We start from the raw sequence: 16203 nt of genomic DNA on the forward strand, positions 1-16203 counted from the left end.
ATTCAGTGAAGCCACTTATTGTATGGCCCGGGAAAAATCAGAGCCGCTGGTTCCATCACCTTTAGCACTGAGTCCCGGGACACCTTGTCCGCTCTCCTTTTGCTTCGGTCTTTGAACGACAGCTGCCAACGGAATGATTGACCCAGCCTTCCTGCCACAGAGATGTCAAGCCGGCCACTCCCTCGCGGCGGAGTAATCCTTTGCTCACCCTAAATAGGCCCTGCGTGCTGGCGATGTTCCCTGCCGGAGGATAAAGATAGAGAGGCGCTGCCCCTTTAAATAGTAAAGGGTGTTCTCTCTCAGGCCACCATGACATATCTGGGCGTTGGAACGGGGGCTGAATAAACGGGGCGAGCACGAGACCTGCGGATGCAGTAAAGGGTTTGCAACCAGCGAGGGCTCACTCGGCGCGCACAGGAGTTTAGAGACAGATCTGCTTCTGTCCGAGATCCAGCAACTGGAGTTTAATCCCACCTGGCTCTCGCTTTCTAGGGAATACTGCTTGGAAAAAAAGAGCAAGCTCTTTGGCCTTGGTAAGTTGTTTATTATTTTTATTATTTATTAATTAATAAACGCTCAGATCTAGCAGACATTAGTATTGGGACAGCCTTTCCTCTTACAGGCTTGGGGGTGCCAAAGATTCACGCGGAGCACAACTTCAAGAAACGCGGTGGCTGTTCTCTTAATTCGGATTGCCACCGATACAACACTCTAGAACTGATGTTAGATTTCCACTGCTCCGGTTACTATGGGCGGGAGGTGGTGGTGGTAGGAAGACAGGTGGCAGACGTCTGTCAATGTGAAATTCTAGCAATACAATCAGTTTAAAGGGTGAGGTATGCTACCCTCGCCGTCGGATTCCTCTCTGGGTGTCAGGTGAGCAGTACACAAATGGAGAAATGAAATCGAGAGAGGAACGGATGTGATCGGCTTGAGAGCGAGCGCGCAACATAGGCAACAACAGGTTTGGGGGTAAGGGCAGCCGAGACAAACCTGAGCCTTCTGGCCCAGGAGCGATCGGACGCAGCTTGCTCTTGCACGCATCAGCTGGGGGGGCACAGAGCGGTTAAAAAACCCACCGGGAACACGCCAGAAATCGAATCGAGAGCAGCTATAAGGAGAGTGTAGGGTAGCGGTCTCTTCTCGGGGTTACCGATGGAACGCCTTGCGCGTGTGTTGTGTGCCACGCACCGCATCCCACCCCAGTGAGACGAGCCCAGTGTGGAAAAGGAGGCGCTTAATGGACTTTGGCGTGGATGGACTGTGTTGAATCCGTTGTGCCTAGCTGAGCTCCCTAGGCACGTCAGGCCGTCGGCCTCTTCTTCCTCTGGATCCCCGGAGCCCACCAGCGGCTCTATCGTAGCTGCGCCTACCTGGCCATCGCGCCCCCGTCCTGCGCCCCTCTTTTCGAGGGATTTGCATCCGCAGCCATCCGAGGACGACCGGACGCGAAGATCTCCACCGCCGCAGCCTCTTGACCCGCCTTGCGTTTCAGCAAGGAACATCGCTTTCCCAGGACCGGAGAGGGGAGAGTACTTGTACCGCGGGGCCACGATCTTTCCCATGCCCTCCGCCACAGCAGCCAACTCGTAGGGGCCTTTGCCCCCCCTAAAATATTTGAGTTGGTGGGCATTGCTATTCCTATGGTGTGGGTGCCCCTCATTTTGTAATCAATTATCTGGGGCGGGGCTTACCTGGGCCCCCCAATATTTTATTCAAGTTGGCACCCCTGCATTCCGCTTTTCCACTGGGAATGAGAAAGGAAGAAGGAAGGAAGGAAGGAAAGAAAAGCCCAGAAGAGGAACTGTAGCTATCCGGGCTTGGATTTCTGGGGCCCACGATCCAAGGCGGCCGCTCCGTTGGTAAAGCGATCGTCCGCGCGCTCTCCCTTTTCCTTTCCCGTCCGGGAAAGTATTTATAGACGCCCGCCCGTTTCTCCTGCCCGTCGGTTTACGCCGGCGCCCTGGACCCGCCCTGCTTGGCGCCCGGCCACCATTGGGCGTTGTTCTTGGGGTCCCGCCCATTCGCGGGCTCACTCGATCTTCGGACGGGGAGGCACGCGGGCGCCCGCACTCGGCGCGCAGTCTTCGTCGGAGAGAGCGAGTGGCCAGGTCGCCTGCCAGAGGGAGCGCGAGCTTTTATTTTAATTTTTTGCAGACCAGTAAGTAACTCGCCTGTCTTCCCAGCGCATTCTTTTACAGATATTTGGGGTGGAGGGGAGCAAGAGATTTTTCCACTGAAGCGCCCCCTGGGACCTCTCTTCGCAACCGGCCCCACGGCCCCTCTACGGTCCGTGCGCGCACTCTAGATTTGGATTATAACGTCAGCAGCAGCCCCACCCAGCCTTCGACCCCTGGATGCGGGACCCTACTCGACCCAGCTCCCCAGAAAGTTTATCGGGGGCTCGCTGCGTGTTGATGCCTGTTGCATTGAACCCCACTTTGTAGGACTATTGTGTCTAGCGGTGAGAGTGGGGTGGAGAGCTCTCCCCAAGGCTTCGCGCCGCTGAGAAAGTCCGCTACTCCAGGCTGGGGCTGATATAATTAGAAACGGGTTGAAACATTTTAGCACGTAGACCTTTCCCCCTCCTCTCCCCCCCCCCCCCCCCGCCGGCCCTGGAAGAATTCCACTCCTCATAACAGTCGCTTGGCAGATTTTGAAGTGTGCGTAAAGGGGAGCGCGAGAGAGTGCATGGCGCTCTTCTGTGAAAGAAAACTTGCCTAGAGAGATTTCTCCCATTTGATTCTAAAGATCCCCCCAAAAAACTTTTTACAACAGTATTTCAAATAACTGATCGCCTGGTCCCTCCGAATCCTCAGGACTTGATCGTTGTACCTGCTCCCCAAATTCCATCTCTCCCACAACTGGCTGCCTAGGAATCTCGGCCCCCCCATACACCCAAAAAAGAGGGAAACCCATGGGGTTTTTTGTGTGAATTTCATGCAATATCTGTATTTTTGTACAGTTTCCACATTCTATTTAGAAGCTGTGGGGGAGATAGCTGGCCGGCTGAGTTTGTGGGGCTGGTGGTTTAATGGGCTCCAAATGTTGATTATTCAAGGGGAGAATGGTGGCTTTGTGGCATAACGGTTTCCATTTCCCGCCTCCTGAGCCAGTGGAGGTCTAGTCCAAGCGGGGTGGCTGTTTTCCTGCTTTATTTTAGACTCTTTTCTTTTCTGCTTTGGAGCTCTTTCTTAAGCACTCATTTAGAAAACAGATACTTGATATATGTATATATCACCTCATCATCTGCTAGCTGTTTGGGAGCAGAGTGCACCCCCCCTGCAATAAAATGGAAACTTTGAGGAATGTGATGTCGTTTGAGTTTTTCCATATGCCAATAGTCACCATAAGTTTTCCAAATCTTGGGGGTGGGGTGGGGGCAGGGAGGGGAAGGAATCCAGCCCTGAAAAGGGAAATAAAAGATGTGATATTTTACAGAGAGGTTGGAGGGGAGTTTCAGATCATTTATTCTGACCCCTTCAGCTCTGTTTGCCTTTTGATGGGTATGTTCACTGCATCGGGCTCTGGGTCTGGTTTATTTCAAATCTCACCCTTTACTTTCCAAACCTGCCAAATTGGTTGGATTTCTTCAGACACGCAAGATTAATTACTCCCTGCCCTGCCCCTATTGGCTAGATCTCCTAGTCAAGAAGTTTGAAAACTTCCCATCTGCCTCCACCTTCAGTGCACATTCTCTGCCCCCCCTCCATATATATATATATATACATACACACACACACACACACACACACATATATATGATGCATATTATGTTTTCATGCATTTATTTAGCTTCGTCAAACCATATGGTGTATATTTTCTGTCTCAGAGGCACCCTCTGCTGTTCGTGTCTCATAATTAGACTTGCCTCATCATCCCAGTATTATGTAGAAGGCTGTTCACTGGTAACTGTTCTCCCTTTACTTAAATGTGTGTGTGTGTTTTCTTTTTCCCTTCCAGATCTATCCAACACTTTTGCCAAAATGCTCCTTTTGTTGTTGGGAATCATTGTGCTCCATGTTTCAGTGCTTGTCCTTCTCTTCGTCTCAACAATTGTCAGTGTAAGTACAAACACTCCTCATTTGTTTCCCAATTCCCTTCCAAGCTGCTAAAGGGCAGGAGGGTGAACCAGAGCTTTTGAACTCTGGTCCTAATGCTCTCTGCCTGTAGATGTGATTCCATTGGAATCTGTAGAAGTTTACTTTGCATTTGAAACTGCACTTTCTCCATTGAACTCAGTGAAAGGTCCGAGCAAACATGTTAGGGTTTGGCTGTTTTTGTTTGCAACCCCAATGCTTCTTTATGGAACTGATCACGATGGAGATCCAATAGCTTCTCATGGAAAAAGGAAGCTGTTGCAGCCAAAATGGCTCCCAAATGACTTAATTGTTTGCGTCGCAAGAATAGCTGAAGAACCGTTTGTTTTTTCGGAGATCAGGTTTCTGGAGTGTGTGAGCATCTTGAAGCATATGAAACCTTTATAAATAATGTTAGTCTTTGCTAGTTAAAAAGAAAAGCCAAACTAGGAGAGCCACAACACTTTGTTAAATCTGAGCCAGGATTCTGTCCCAGAACTGGTTTTAAGTTCTAGGGAAGAGAGAGTGCCTGAAAATCTACAGAGCACATTTCCCTCTCCACTAAGTGACTTGCCTATACAGTCAGCCACTACATATTCAGCATTCAGGAGAAGAATTACTATGCTGCTGGATGCATTCACATTTCCATATTTATCTGTTAGCTAATCTGTTACCTTAGGCAGAGGTGTGTCAATGAATGCCTGGTTGTAATCAATTGGGTGAGCAGCTTGTTTCATTTGCATGCTTTTCAATAAGGTCTTACAAAAAAAGAAAAGAATAAACAGCCAATGGATGTGTTGGGAGTGGGAGGTGAGGCTTGGGGAACTGGATTTCCCTTTCCCTGTCGATTTGGCAAAAGCTTAAAGAGAGAGGTGTTTGCTTTTTCTTTGAACTCTCTCTCTCTCTCTCTCCTTTTGCCATGGATGCAAAGAACGAAAGTACAAAGCACTTTTTCTTTATTTCAGTCAATTTAAATAGGATTGTGTTTGTTTTTGTGTGCCTCCCCCCCCCCCCCGGAAATAAGCTTTTAGTTATGCAGAAAGGGTTGTTTTTTTGTTTTGTTTTTTAAAGAAAGCTTAAAGTGCCTCTTTACTGCTCAGGGATTCATTTCAGTTCTTAAGGACAAAGCAAGAACAGACATGCAGATGAACTTGTACCAGGAGATGGATCACTTTTAGTACATGGTTTCTCTCAGTGCTTAGTTTGTATGTGGCCCTGTTCCTTTTAATCTTCCCCTCCTCTCACTGTGTTCTGTCCTTCTCTTTCAGCAATGGCTCTTTTGGGATGGGCACACATCAGCCCTTTGGCAGAACTGCACCCTCCAGGGGTCCCTGAGTTCGTTTCAATGCGCCAAAACGTCCGCAGATGGTAAGGATTCTGTCACCTTTTCTTCACTTTGCCTCCTATGATACCTTTTTAGAAATAGATTTGACAATGAGCTAGTCCTCAGGGCCTGCTCTGAGTGCAGTTGGGGTGAAATCCTGCACCCTAGTCCCATCAGTGTGTGTGTGTCTGCCTTGCAATGTTCTCCTCACTGTTTAGCCCATGTCACTCAAGGGATGGCCATCTACCATGGATGCTTTTGCTGAGATGGATGACCCATGGGATCTCTTCCAGCTCTATGATTCTAAGGACCTACATCTTCTGACTTCTTGCCAAACCTTTCAGAAAACCTAGAGGCCAATCTGTAACATTCTTTTAAAAGAGAAAGAAAGAATTGGCCCACCATTCTTAAGATCATGTGAACTTACAGGAATGTGTGAAACTGCCTTATACTGAGTCTTCTATTGGCCCATCTGGCTTGGTATTGTCTACCCTTGGAGCACATCTTCAGGGCTTCATGGATTCTGCTCTACCTGGAGATGCCAGGGGGTTGAACCCAAGATCTTTTAAATGCAAATTATGTGGTCAACCACTGAGCTATGGCTCTTCCCCTTCTGTTGCCAGGCTTTCTGATAGAGAAGAAAATATTATTATCCATGAATAGTTAATACAGAGATGGCTGATTAAAACATAACCCTGTGTATGATGTACTCTGGCTACCTACCCACCCACTTCTGCCTACTCACCCGCTCACTACTTGACATAAGCTTATGTCAACATTTAAAATCTAGCCTCACTTGCTGTGTTTTGAGTCTTGGTTGTGAATAAAACCTGTATAGGTGGCACACTCTTAGTGGCACAATGGACAGCTCTGTGGGTCGGAATATTCTACAGGCTGGATCACAGTTGTGTTTTGAAGATAAGCTAGAAAGAACTGTAATATACTTGGCACATTAAGGCTGCAGTCCTGTGCACACTTAACCTTTGAGGAAGCCCACACAGTAGGTCTTAACTGGTCAGTGAACATCAAGCTGTAGAAGCTGTTAATAGCAGGTAAAACGAGGATTCATGTTCAATAAAGTCACAGTGGAAATGTAAGTTGGCAACTTTCCTAACTTGCCACAGAGTTGCTGCTGGTTTTTGTTTCATCTCTAAGTATCCAAACATTTCTGCTTACTTTTTTGCTTGCAGTTGATTTGTATTTGTTACTATCACTGCATACAGCTTGTTCACACATCTCACGTTGGCTTGTAGCAAAATACTTCCATGGCTTAATGGCTAGAGGTATCTTGTTTCCACAACTGAGGAGTTGGATAATTCAGAAGTTGGCGAATCATAAATCTTCTGCACTCAAGACAATTTAAACCACTGACATTATTATTAACTCATTAGATGTGAATGCTATGGAGAAAGGCTTATTGTAAGGCAACCATGATTCTTTTGCAGCATTTTATTCTTCCTACAAAAAGGAATCCTTTGCTAAGAGGCCAGTAACTAGTTAAGGCAGGAGTCTGGGAACATGCATAAATATCAAGTTTTCTCAATGGACAGATGGGTGCAACAGATATATTGACACCATAGCTATTATACTTGTTTCATGAATTGTCTGGAACTAGAGGCAAACAAGGAAGTAGTCAGGCCCACTGATGATCTACTCAAATTTATGACAGCAAAATACCATGCAGGTAGCAAAAACTCTTTTGAATCCAGTTGAAAGGATGAAAAGATGGCAGCTTAGATTTTGGAGCAAGTTTGTATCACTGTTTTCTTCACTCCATATAATTTTTTTTTAAAAAAATAAATAAATTATGTAGCTAGAGAGGGTACAACAAAAACCTCCACAATTAAAATGATGAGGGGATGGATAATCTTTTCATATGAATAAATGTTTAAGAATTTGAGGGTGGGGCAAAAGATGGTCACCAACTTGGATGGCTTTAAAAGGGGATTAGACCAGTTAATGGAGGATAAAACTAATAATGGCTGCAGTCAATTGTTTTGAATATGAGTATGAATATTCCTCTGAATACCAGTTGCTCATGAGCAGGAAAGTTCTGTTTTGCTCCTCCTCTACTTGTGAGCTTCCCTACTTGTGAGTAGTCAGGCCCACTGATGACCTACAGAATGCTCAACAGTGGAGGCTGGTCTATCAAGTGGGGTGTTACCCCATCAACTTTCACCTCCCTTCAGCCAGCTCCCTCCTCTTTGCCTTCTTTCTTACATCCAGCCCAGAGGATGGCATTGGCTGTCAGTTTCCTCTTCCTTAGTTTCAATGTTGCCATTGTAGAACACAGTGGGGAGGAGGATGGGGGCAGAACTAGTTGGCTCTGCCTCTCATTGGCTCTGGCTCCATATACTGTTGGACTCCCTGCCTTCCGCCACACCAGTCCCAATGGGCACCAGCCACCACAGATGCTGCACTAGGAATCCTTTAGTCCCATGGTGGCTAAACTTGGCCCTCCAGCTGTTTGGGGACTACAACTCCCATCATCCCTAGCTAACAGGACCAGTGGAAATGTAGTCCCAAAACAGCTGAAGGGCCGAGTTTGGCCACCACTGCTTTAGTTTGATCCAACAGGGCTCTTCTCCCTTAAGGAAGGCGTAGAGGGAGTGTAACTTGCTTTCTATTAAATGAATTAATTAACTATTAAACTTTGATGCACAACCTTCTGAATATCTGGGGAGTCCTCTGAGTATGTAGAAGCCACTCCCTTACATTTGTTGCACCCCCTAAGCAATAGGCAGTGGCACACAAGCACCTGAGTTTGCTATTATGTTAGACATGGTAGCTAAAAATTGAACCTCTGAGTTCACTGGAGGAATATTAACTGCTTGGAACAATCAGTGGGGGAGAGCTCTCCCATTGGGATCATAATCATGCCTTGCTTATAAGGCCTCTAAAACCTTTTGTTGGCCACTGGAGTAGATGAATGTTTGGTATGATACAGCAAGACTATCCTTACGTACTTGTAGATTTGCAGCTGCGCTGTGTTGGGAGCAAAGCATCTCCTCCCATTCTCCAGAGTTAAAATCTTAAACCTAGATGATGTAAGCAGAAGCTGAATTTTGCCCATGGAAGAAGGTGGAGAGGGAGAAACTGTTTTGGAGTTATGACCCAAACTGAGCCCTTTTCCATTTCAGTTTGTAAATAATCACTCTCCTAAGATTGTTCTTCTACCCAGCTCAAGTCCTGGAATTTCTTAGCAGCTGTGGGAGCTGCTGTAGGCTGCAGTCCTATACACCCTAATCTGAGAACTAATTTGAGGAGACATGCATAGGATTGGGCTGTTTGACGCTGGGCCTTAGTGTTTCAAAATTGCAGTGACCTCTCCAGTTTGTTCTTAGGGTGTGGCAAAGATGGTGTTTCCTAAGACACTGTGCCTCTGCTATCAACCACCATTCTACTTGTGGTTTGCTTCTGTTCTGAGGATGCCCTAAGGAAATGGCACCAAGTGGCAAATCCATATCATAGTTGTTGTTGCCTCCTACATCACATTGTCTCCTAAGGTCATGAGGCTTTGAGGGCACTTAGTGATTGCAGATGTTCCTTATTCCATCATAGTTACTGAAGAGCAGATTTCCTCCTGTCATAACTTGGCCACTTTGAGTATCTTCTCAATGAGACACTAGGAGTTCAATCCCAAAGCATTCTTTAGGCATAGTCATCCAATGTGAATTGCTCCACTTCTGTATCCCCTCCAGGCACATTTTTTTCAAAAGTTGAATAGAGTTGAAATGTTCTCAAATCAGTGCCTTGAAATTGGGCATTTATTTATGTAGTAATTAAGAGTTAATATTCAAAATGTGGTTGTGCAGTGGGCCATCATTTTTGTTCTTAGTTTAGAACAGCTCGCTCCGGTAGGATGATAGTTGGTGTTTCCATGGGAGCCGGAAATCTCATGGGTTGAAGGAGAGCTTTGTGACAATCGGTGGGACTGGCCAGTCAACATTAATGGTGAAGCAAATCTAGGAATTGATGCCTGGTAGCAACTGGAGTGCAGTCACTCCACACATCACCCAGGTAGGCGTTCAGGGAATTAGATAATAATTGTGATTGTGGCAGTATTGTGGAAGGTCACACTTCTTGTATTCATTTAGAAGTTCCTTAACAACTTGGTCCAGGATACCTTGAAGACTGCTCAGTACCTTATATCCAGTGTGATTATTGAGGTTTTCAGGGGAGTCAGTGTTAGTGATTCTCCATGGTTCAGATGCATAGCTCACTTCCACCAGGAGTGTTCAGTATTGTGGGTTCAGTTCTGTGGAACTCCCTGCCAGTTGAACAGGGAAGGTGCCTGTTTGATGTCAACTTCTGGCACTTATTGAAGACTTCTAAAAACAAATCAGTGGGCATTTTAAGTGAGATTCCCCCCCCCATTTTTAATTGCTTTTGTGTTGTATCCTTCATGTATCCCTCTTGTATTGGAAATAACAGTATTAACTGGTATATAAAATATGAAGAATAAGGGGGAAAGGATAGAAGCAGAATTTAAAAACTGGTTGGTATTTCCATACAACCTATGGACCTCCAGGTGTAGTTGAACTCTGACTCCTATCATCCCTGACCATTTGACATGTTCACTGGGCCTGATGGGAGCTGGGGTCCCTCAGTGTCTGGAGGGCATCAGAGTTTCCCATACCTGACGTACAAGATGAGTTGGAGACCTGAGGCTTGGGAAGGTGAGTCATGGTTGCCTACTTGCATAGTTTGGGACAGTGACTGGTTGCTTGTTTTTCGTTTTCGTTTTTAAATATGGACCTTTATTCTTCTCTCACTCGTGTGGCATGTCCATATGAACATACATCTGGCGGCATTTCCTCTCTAGAATCCTTGACTCCAGTGAATGGGAGCATGTGTGTTGCAAACAATGAGCTGCTTTTGCTCTGTGGAAAGTTTATGAAGGAACTGGTGTGACCTTTTAAATCGCTGCAGTATATTTCATGCTGGAGCTCTGTGATACCCTGGGTTTAAAAGATCCCTAGGTGCCCAGTAGCTGTTGTGGGAGCTCAGGGTGGAGGCTTCTGCTGGAATGTTAAACTATGCCAAAAGCTTCAAGGCCCATGGCTGCTCTTTTCCCCAGAAGAGAAAACTCCGCAAAATGTGTGTGTGTGGATGGTGCTGTTTTGTGCCTCTCTGCTGGCCCCTAGTGGTGCCAGCTCCATATGCAAGCGCCTGGGTACATCTGTGTAACAATGTGGCAGATTTACACGGCTGCAGCGATATCCTTAATCAGCATTCGGTGGCATTAGTTTCGGCATAGCTATATGTGCAGGGTAGGCAAGCCGTTTCAGAGTCGCTCATGCATGGCGGAATTTGGCTGTGTTTGTGTTTCCAATAAAAGATGTCCTTCTTAATTATGTCCTGCAAATTGGGGGTGCCTGTTAGCACAGCAGGGAAAGGCTAAACTATTATTAGCCATGTAAATTTATAGTGGTGGATGTTCCAGATTTTACTAACTTATGGGAAAGAAGTACAGTGGTACCTCAGGTTACATACGCTTCAGGTTTCATACGCTTCAGGTTACAGACTCCGCTAGCCCAGAAATAGTACCTCAGGTTAATAACTTTGCTTCAGGATGAGAACAGAAACCGTGCTCCCGCGGCGCGGCAGCAGCGGGAGGCCCCATTAGCTAAAGTGGTGCTTCAGGTTAAGAACAGTTTCAGGTTAAGTACGGACCTCCGGAATGAATTAACTACTTCACCCGAGGTACATTTCTTATCCCAAAGGATAACCACAATTAAATAATAAAGAATTATAGAGTTGGGCCATGAGGGTCAACTAGTTCACTGCAATGCAGGAATCTTTTGCCTAACATGGGGTTCGAACCCACAACTCTGCGATGAAGAGTCTCATGCCCTACTGACTGAGCTATCACTTGGCTTTTGTTTTGGATAAGTAATTCGTGAGAACAGGAGGATGGCCCATAACAAAACTTGGATTCCTTTTCTCTGCCTTCTTAGTTCCGTTACTTCGTCGTCTTCACTTTGACACCATTATGCTCTCAGCTGCAACAAGGAGGCTCACAATCTTGCACTGATTCTAAGGCTGCAATCGAAGGCTAGAATGCCACAAGTCCCTCAGAACGCTGCGTGTTTTCTGCTCCGCCCTGTAATAAACCCAAACTCCACCTTCACCCTGAGAGCTGGTTGCTGCCGAGACATATAGCATCTCCTTCCCAATGCATGCGGGACACATGGCAGTGCATCCAGCCATTTTGTGTGTGTGTGTGTGTGTGTGTGTGTGTGTGTACATATTGCACGGACCACAGAGGGAGGTGATCACTCCTACTTCACTTAATGGGTATCAGTGACCAGTCAGTCCTCACGTCCTGGGATGTGGTTCCATGCTTACCAAGCATAGCCTCTCATTTGGAGGCTTGGAGAAGAGCAGGTCTCTAGATGCTTATAGGTGTGGTGCAGAAAGGCCTCGAGGAATGGTTAGGTGTGTTTTAGTATCCTCAGTTCATGGCCACAGTTCATGTGGTGTCAGCTGATATAGATCTGGTATTGACGACACCACAGCCCATTCCCCAATGCAAAGCTGGCAGAATTCCCAGGGGCAATTGTGGGATCCATATATGTTCTGGTAAGCTCCTGAGGGAATCAAGAGCACCCCTTTTCAAGAAGCTGCTGTGAACCTGGAACTGTTTCAAGTGATTTATCTGCAGATCTACTATCGGGAAGCCGTCTTGGTTTCCCCTGTCAACCACAAATGTGCCATGAGTAGTTTGTGAGTGTGCATTAATAATAATATCGCCTTCTTGTCTCCGGTTCTGTGGCCTGTAGGATTTTTTGCTATTGAGCCCTGTAGGTAATGGATTTTACCAGTTGTGCTTTTCATTCACACACCTTTTTCTTCCTTTTTTTTTTTTGAAATCACCCTTCCCCACAAAACATCACCAGTGGCAGCATTGCACTTATTCTATAAGAGGGGGAAACTGAGGCAGTTGCCAACACCCAGCAGGACCGCTGTAGCAATGCAAGTAGCAAGTTGCTGACCGTGGTCTTTCAAAAGTCTACACCTGCCTTTCCTCATCTAACACAATTGGTATCCTTGCTTCTGGCAGAACATTGCCAGAAGACTGAATTCTACACCGGGAGGGGGAGTTACAGAATTAAGCAGAATGCCCTCATCCCTTAGCCTTTCATGTCTGGGACAAGTTTGTTTGATCTGAGCACATTTCCCCCAGTAAGGATAACTCCTCAATTAGCTGATCAGTATGCGGTCATTGCATGTTCAAATGTTCTGGTCATAGTTTAGTTTGTTCTGCCAGACATTCCTCGTGCGGACTTATCTAAGGAATTCAAGACTGAATCCCACTCGTACCAAAATGAATATCTGTCAGATTCTCTGTTGAAGTGATGCTGCTGCAGTTGGTGAAGTATAGCCTCTCGATCAAGCCCATATAGCATTTTTCAAATTACATTTCTAGGGACACACACACACACCCTTCTCTTCTCAATGTTCTTACTTTCCCAGCATGGTTGCAGAATCCAGACTCTTGGGATTGTTGAGGTCTTCAAAGCCTTGACAAGACCATGGAGCTAGGTGTGCTACCTCTTCTCATTAACCCTGTTTCTGCACTTTGAGCACAGGACTGAATGAAGCTTTTTGCCATATTTCCCCCCTGATAAACATGCTATGCCTTTAATAGTTTGCATAACAAGCGGAAATCTATCAGGTGCAATTTCATTGCAGGTCATTGCATCTATTTGAATTTCTTCATGACAGTCTGCTGCTGTGAATACAGAACCTGTTTAGAATGGAATTTGTTGTGATGATGGTACATAGCCCTATATAGAAATATCTCAGCTCCCGAATCTGCTTTAGTTTGTACTCTGGATGCAAACAGGACAGGATTAGGCTAGCTTCTACTGGTGCATAGGATGATCATATTTTTCCTGACAGGGTTCTTGTGCCCCCCCCCCCCAATGTGGGGATGGTGAAACAGCACCTGTTGAATCTCTGTTTGTTCTGTAGCTATTTAAAGGCAGAGGAGCACTGCTGCCACAAATTTGGCAAGCATACGGCCCTGGTAATCTAGCCACTCTGCTGCTGTGCAGAACTGGAGTCCTACCCATCACGGAATTGAGAGTGGAATATAAGGAAACAGCTGACTGCTTCAGTGCTTAATACAAACAGGCAGATGGAGACACCTCTTTTCACGATGTATGATGAATTTATGGAGTTTGATACCACAAGATTGGGTGCCAATCACTAGCTTAGATGACTTTCACGGAAGACCAGGCAAATGCATGGAGGAGAAGTCTTGTCAACGGCTATTAGTTGCAGGAAGGATGTATTCAGCATCTCAGTCCTGGTTATTGCCTTCATGCCCTGTTTGCGGTTTCCCCAGAAGCATTGGTTGGCTGCTGTGGGAAGCAGGATTCTTCTGCTTGACCTATCAGTGCCCTGTGTAAAGGAAACCTGATGGGTTCCTCTTATGTTGCCTAGTTCCCTGGAGCTCTTGAACCAGAGTTGAGGAACCTTTGGCCCACCAGGTGTTGCTGAACTACAACTTGCACAATTCCTGGCCATTGGCTGTGCTTTCTGGGACGGATGGGAGTTGTGGTTTAGAAATATCTGGAGGGCCACAGGTTTCTCACACGCATGACCTCAAGAAATGGGGTTTTAGCAGCCCTACTTTGTTTGCGGATTCTCCCATCACAATATCCCTGTTTCAGGCAAAGCATTGGCTGCATGTCCAGCCCAGTAAGGAAAAGTCAGTGGCAGCACTATAAATTAGGGTGTGGTGATATTTAGGGTGGGATGCTTTCTCAGCCAAGGATTATTGTGTCTCCTAGGAGTACCATGAAGTATTCTGCAAATGGCCTGAAGCATTGCAACGGAGCCCAAGGGGCATTAGAATTAGGCAGGAGAAAAATGTAAGGCATGCCAAACATCTCCTTGGGATGTTCTCCTCTTTGGGAATGCTTACCTTGCTTGCTGGAGAGGCCACCAGGCAGGAAGCACGTAAGTGAGTCATATAGACACGCAGGCGAAGGCACCTCTCCCCTCAAAAAACATTCAAAAAGCTTTGCAATCGACTAGAAATCTTGTGTATTTGCAGATGCAAGCAGCCTCTGCATGAAGAGGGCCCAAGTGCATTCTTGTCATTCTTTCGTTAGAAGAATCTCAATTTATGGCTTCTCTGCCCCCTCCTCACTCGTAAAGAATTCTAGTCTGTTAATTTCAGTTCTCAGTGAAATCTGCTTGAGAGCCTGGTACTGCAAGATAGCAAACAGAACAAAAAGATAGCGCCCTTATTTTTCTTTCTTTTTAAATGGCATGGTTGCCCTTTTGGCTTGGACCTCATGACCGTAATATATAAATACATCTAGGGAAAATAAAACGCTGCTAAAATTACAGATCAAAACAGGCAACTGAAAGGCCTCCCACATCTAATTCTCTCCGCCTGCTTAGATAGCAAAAGTCTTACATCATTCTTGGAATATACCTAGATGGGAGTCTGAGCTAGAGACCAGCCTCTTGCTGATGGTATTTAGGGGCATGAAGGCATCGTTGGGAGACTGCAGTTGATACAGTGGTGCATTGTGAGGGCATGATATGATCCTGGTAATGTAGTGCTTTAAGTTAAAGCTCCCACCATGGGTCATCCTCCTCAGCATGCTGACACTCTTTAGGTGGGATTTATGCTGGTGGAGGCATTCGGATATTCAGGTGTTCCTGAATTCTCGTCAGTTCTAGCAAGCATGGCCAATGGCCAGGAATGACGGGAATTGTATCGTGTGTTCCTTTAAATTCTGTTGGAAGCTGCCCAGAGTGGCTGGGGCAACCCAGATGAGCAGGGTACAAGTAATAAATTGTTGTTGTTCAGCAACATCTGGGGAGCCAAAGCTTTCCCACCCCCGAAATATGTGATGCCCTACCTGCTGTCAAAATGGCGCAGTCCAGGAAAAATTCAGTGACTCAGTCCCTCCATGGCAAAAGACCTCCCAGCTGTTATTGTTGCAGCCTCCTCTCAATTCATCTCACCCCCATCCAGCCGCCCAACTATAGTCAGATGCTGCCCTGTACAAGATTAGCTCAGTGGCACCATTGTGAGATTGGGTTACACAAATCCAGAAGGTTAGACCACACCAGTTAGTTATGACTGATTCCTGCAACTTGCCATTTTGTTTTGCAAGTGCAAGAGAGCCAGGTTTTGTCAAGAGGGCTTATAATGCAGGGGAGACAAGCAAGGGAAGTGGAGCACTAATGTGCTGCTTTGGAAAACAACCTGCCTTGGTCTAAACTGCTTCCCTAGTGTTTTGTGGACAGTTGGTCTAAAAAGAGCAGACAGGAGAGAGTGCGCCCCTAAATAAGAAAGCTGCCAAATTGTCGACAAATTGGCCCACTGGTTTTTGTGCTCCATCTTTAAAATTGATTTGAGGAAAACTAAGATGGATTTGGTTTCCTCCCCCAAAATACTGGGATTGGAGGGTCTGGGTAAAATTGTTTCCTTGGATTACATGCTTGACAACAGAACTCTCTCTCTCTCCTCCCTCTTCTCTCCCTGCCATTTCTTTAATTTGGCTAGCTCTATTTTTTGGGTGATGGTGGTGCCCAAATTACTGGCTCATCACAAGGTGCTTTAGGGGTGGGGTTCCCACTTCAACTTGGAGCACCTTATCTTTACGTTTGCCAAGCCCGGAACTCCACCAAAGACTTTGGGTTTGGCTTGGGATTCATTTGAAGCTGCTACACACCCCTAGAAAACAGGGAAATATTATTTCAGTTAACACATGTACTTAGTGTCATTACAGTACATATTACATTGTGAATATGGGCTGTGTGTGT

The 16203-nt window shown here is 46.1% G+C and overlaps 1 protein-coding gene across 2 annotated transcripts in view; it reads left to right on the forward strand.

Moving 5' to 3' along the window:
• The first annotated feature begins 207 nt into the window (after positions 1-207).
• The window catches only part of PMP22 (peripheral myelin protein 22), a 35757-nt gene continuing 19761 nt past the window's right edge, over positions 208-16203 (forward strand). Inside the window, exons 1-3 of one of the 2 annotated variants that reach the window (XM_083597816.1) lie at positions 208-533; positions 3964-4064; positions 5348-5447. In XM_083597816.1, the coding sequence (XP_083453942.1) occupies positions 3987-4064; positions 5348-5447 (178 nt within the window). In that variant the 5' untranslated portion in view covers positions 208-533; positions 3964-3986. Of the gene's footprint in view, positions 534-2015; positions 2162-3963; positions 4065-5347; positions 5448-16203 lie in introns of those variants that run through there. The other variant, XM_083597817.1, reaches the window with a different exon arrangement.

This window comes from Podarcis filfolensis (assembly GCF_964270895.1).
Source record: "Podarcis filfolensis genome assembly, chromosome: 2".
Lineage (NCBI taxonomy): Eukaryota > Metazoa > Chordata > Lepidosauria > Squamata > Lacertidae > Podarcis > Podarcis filfolensis.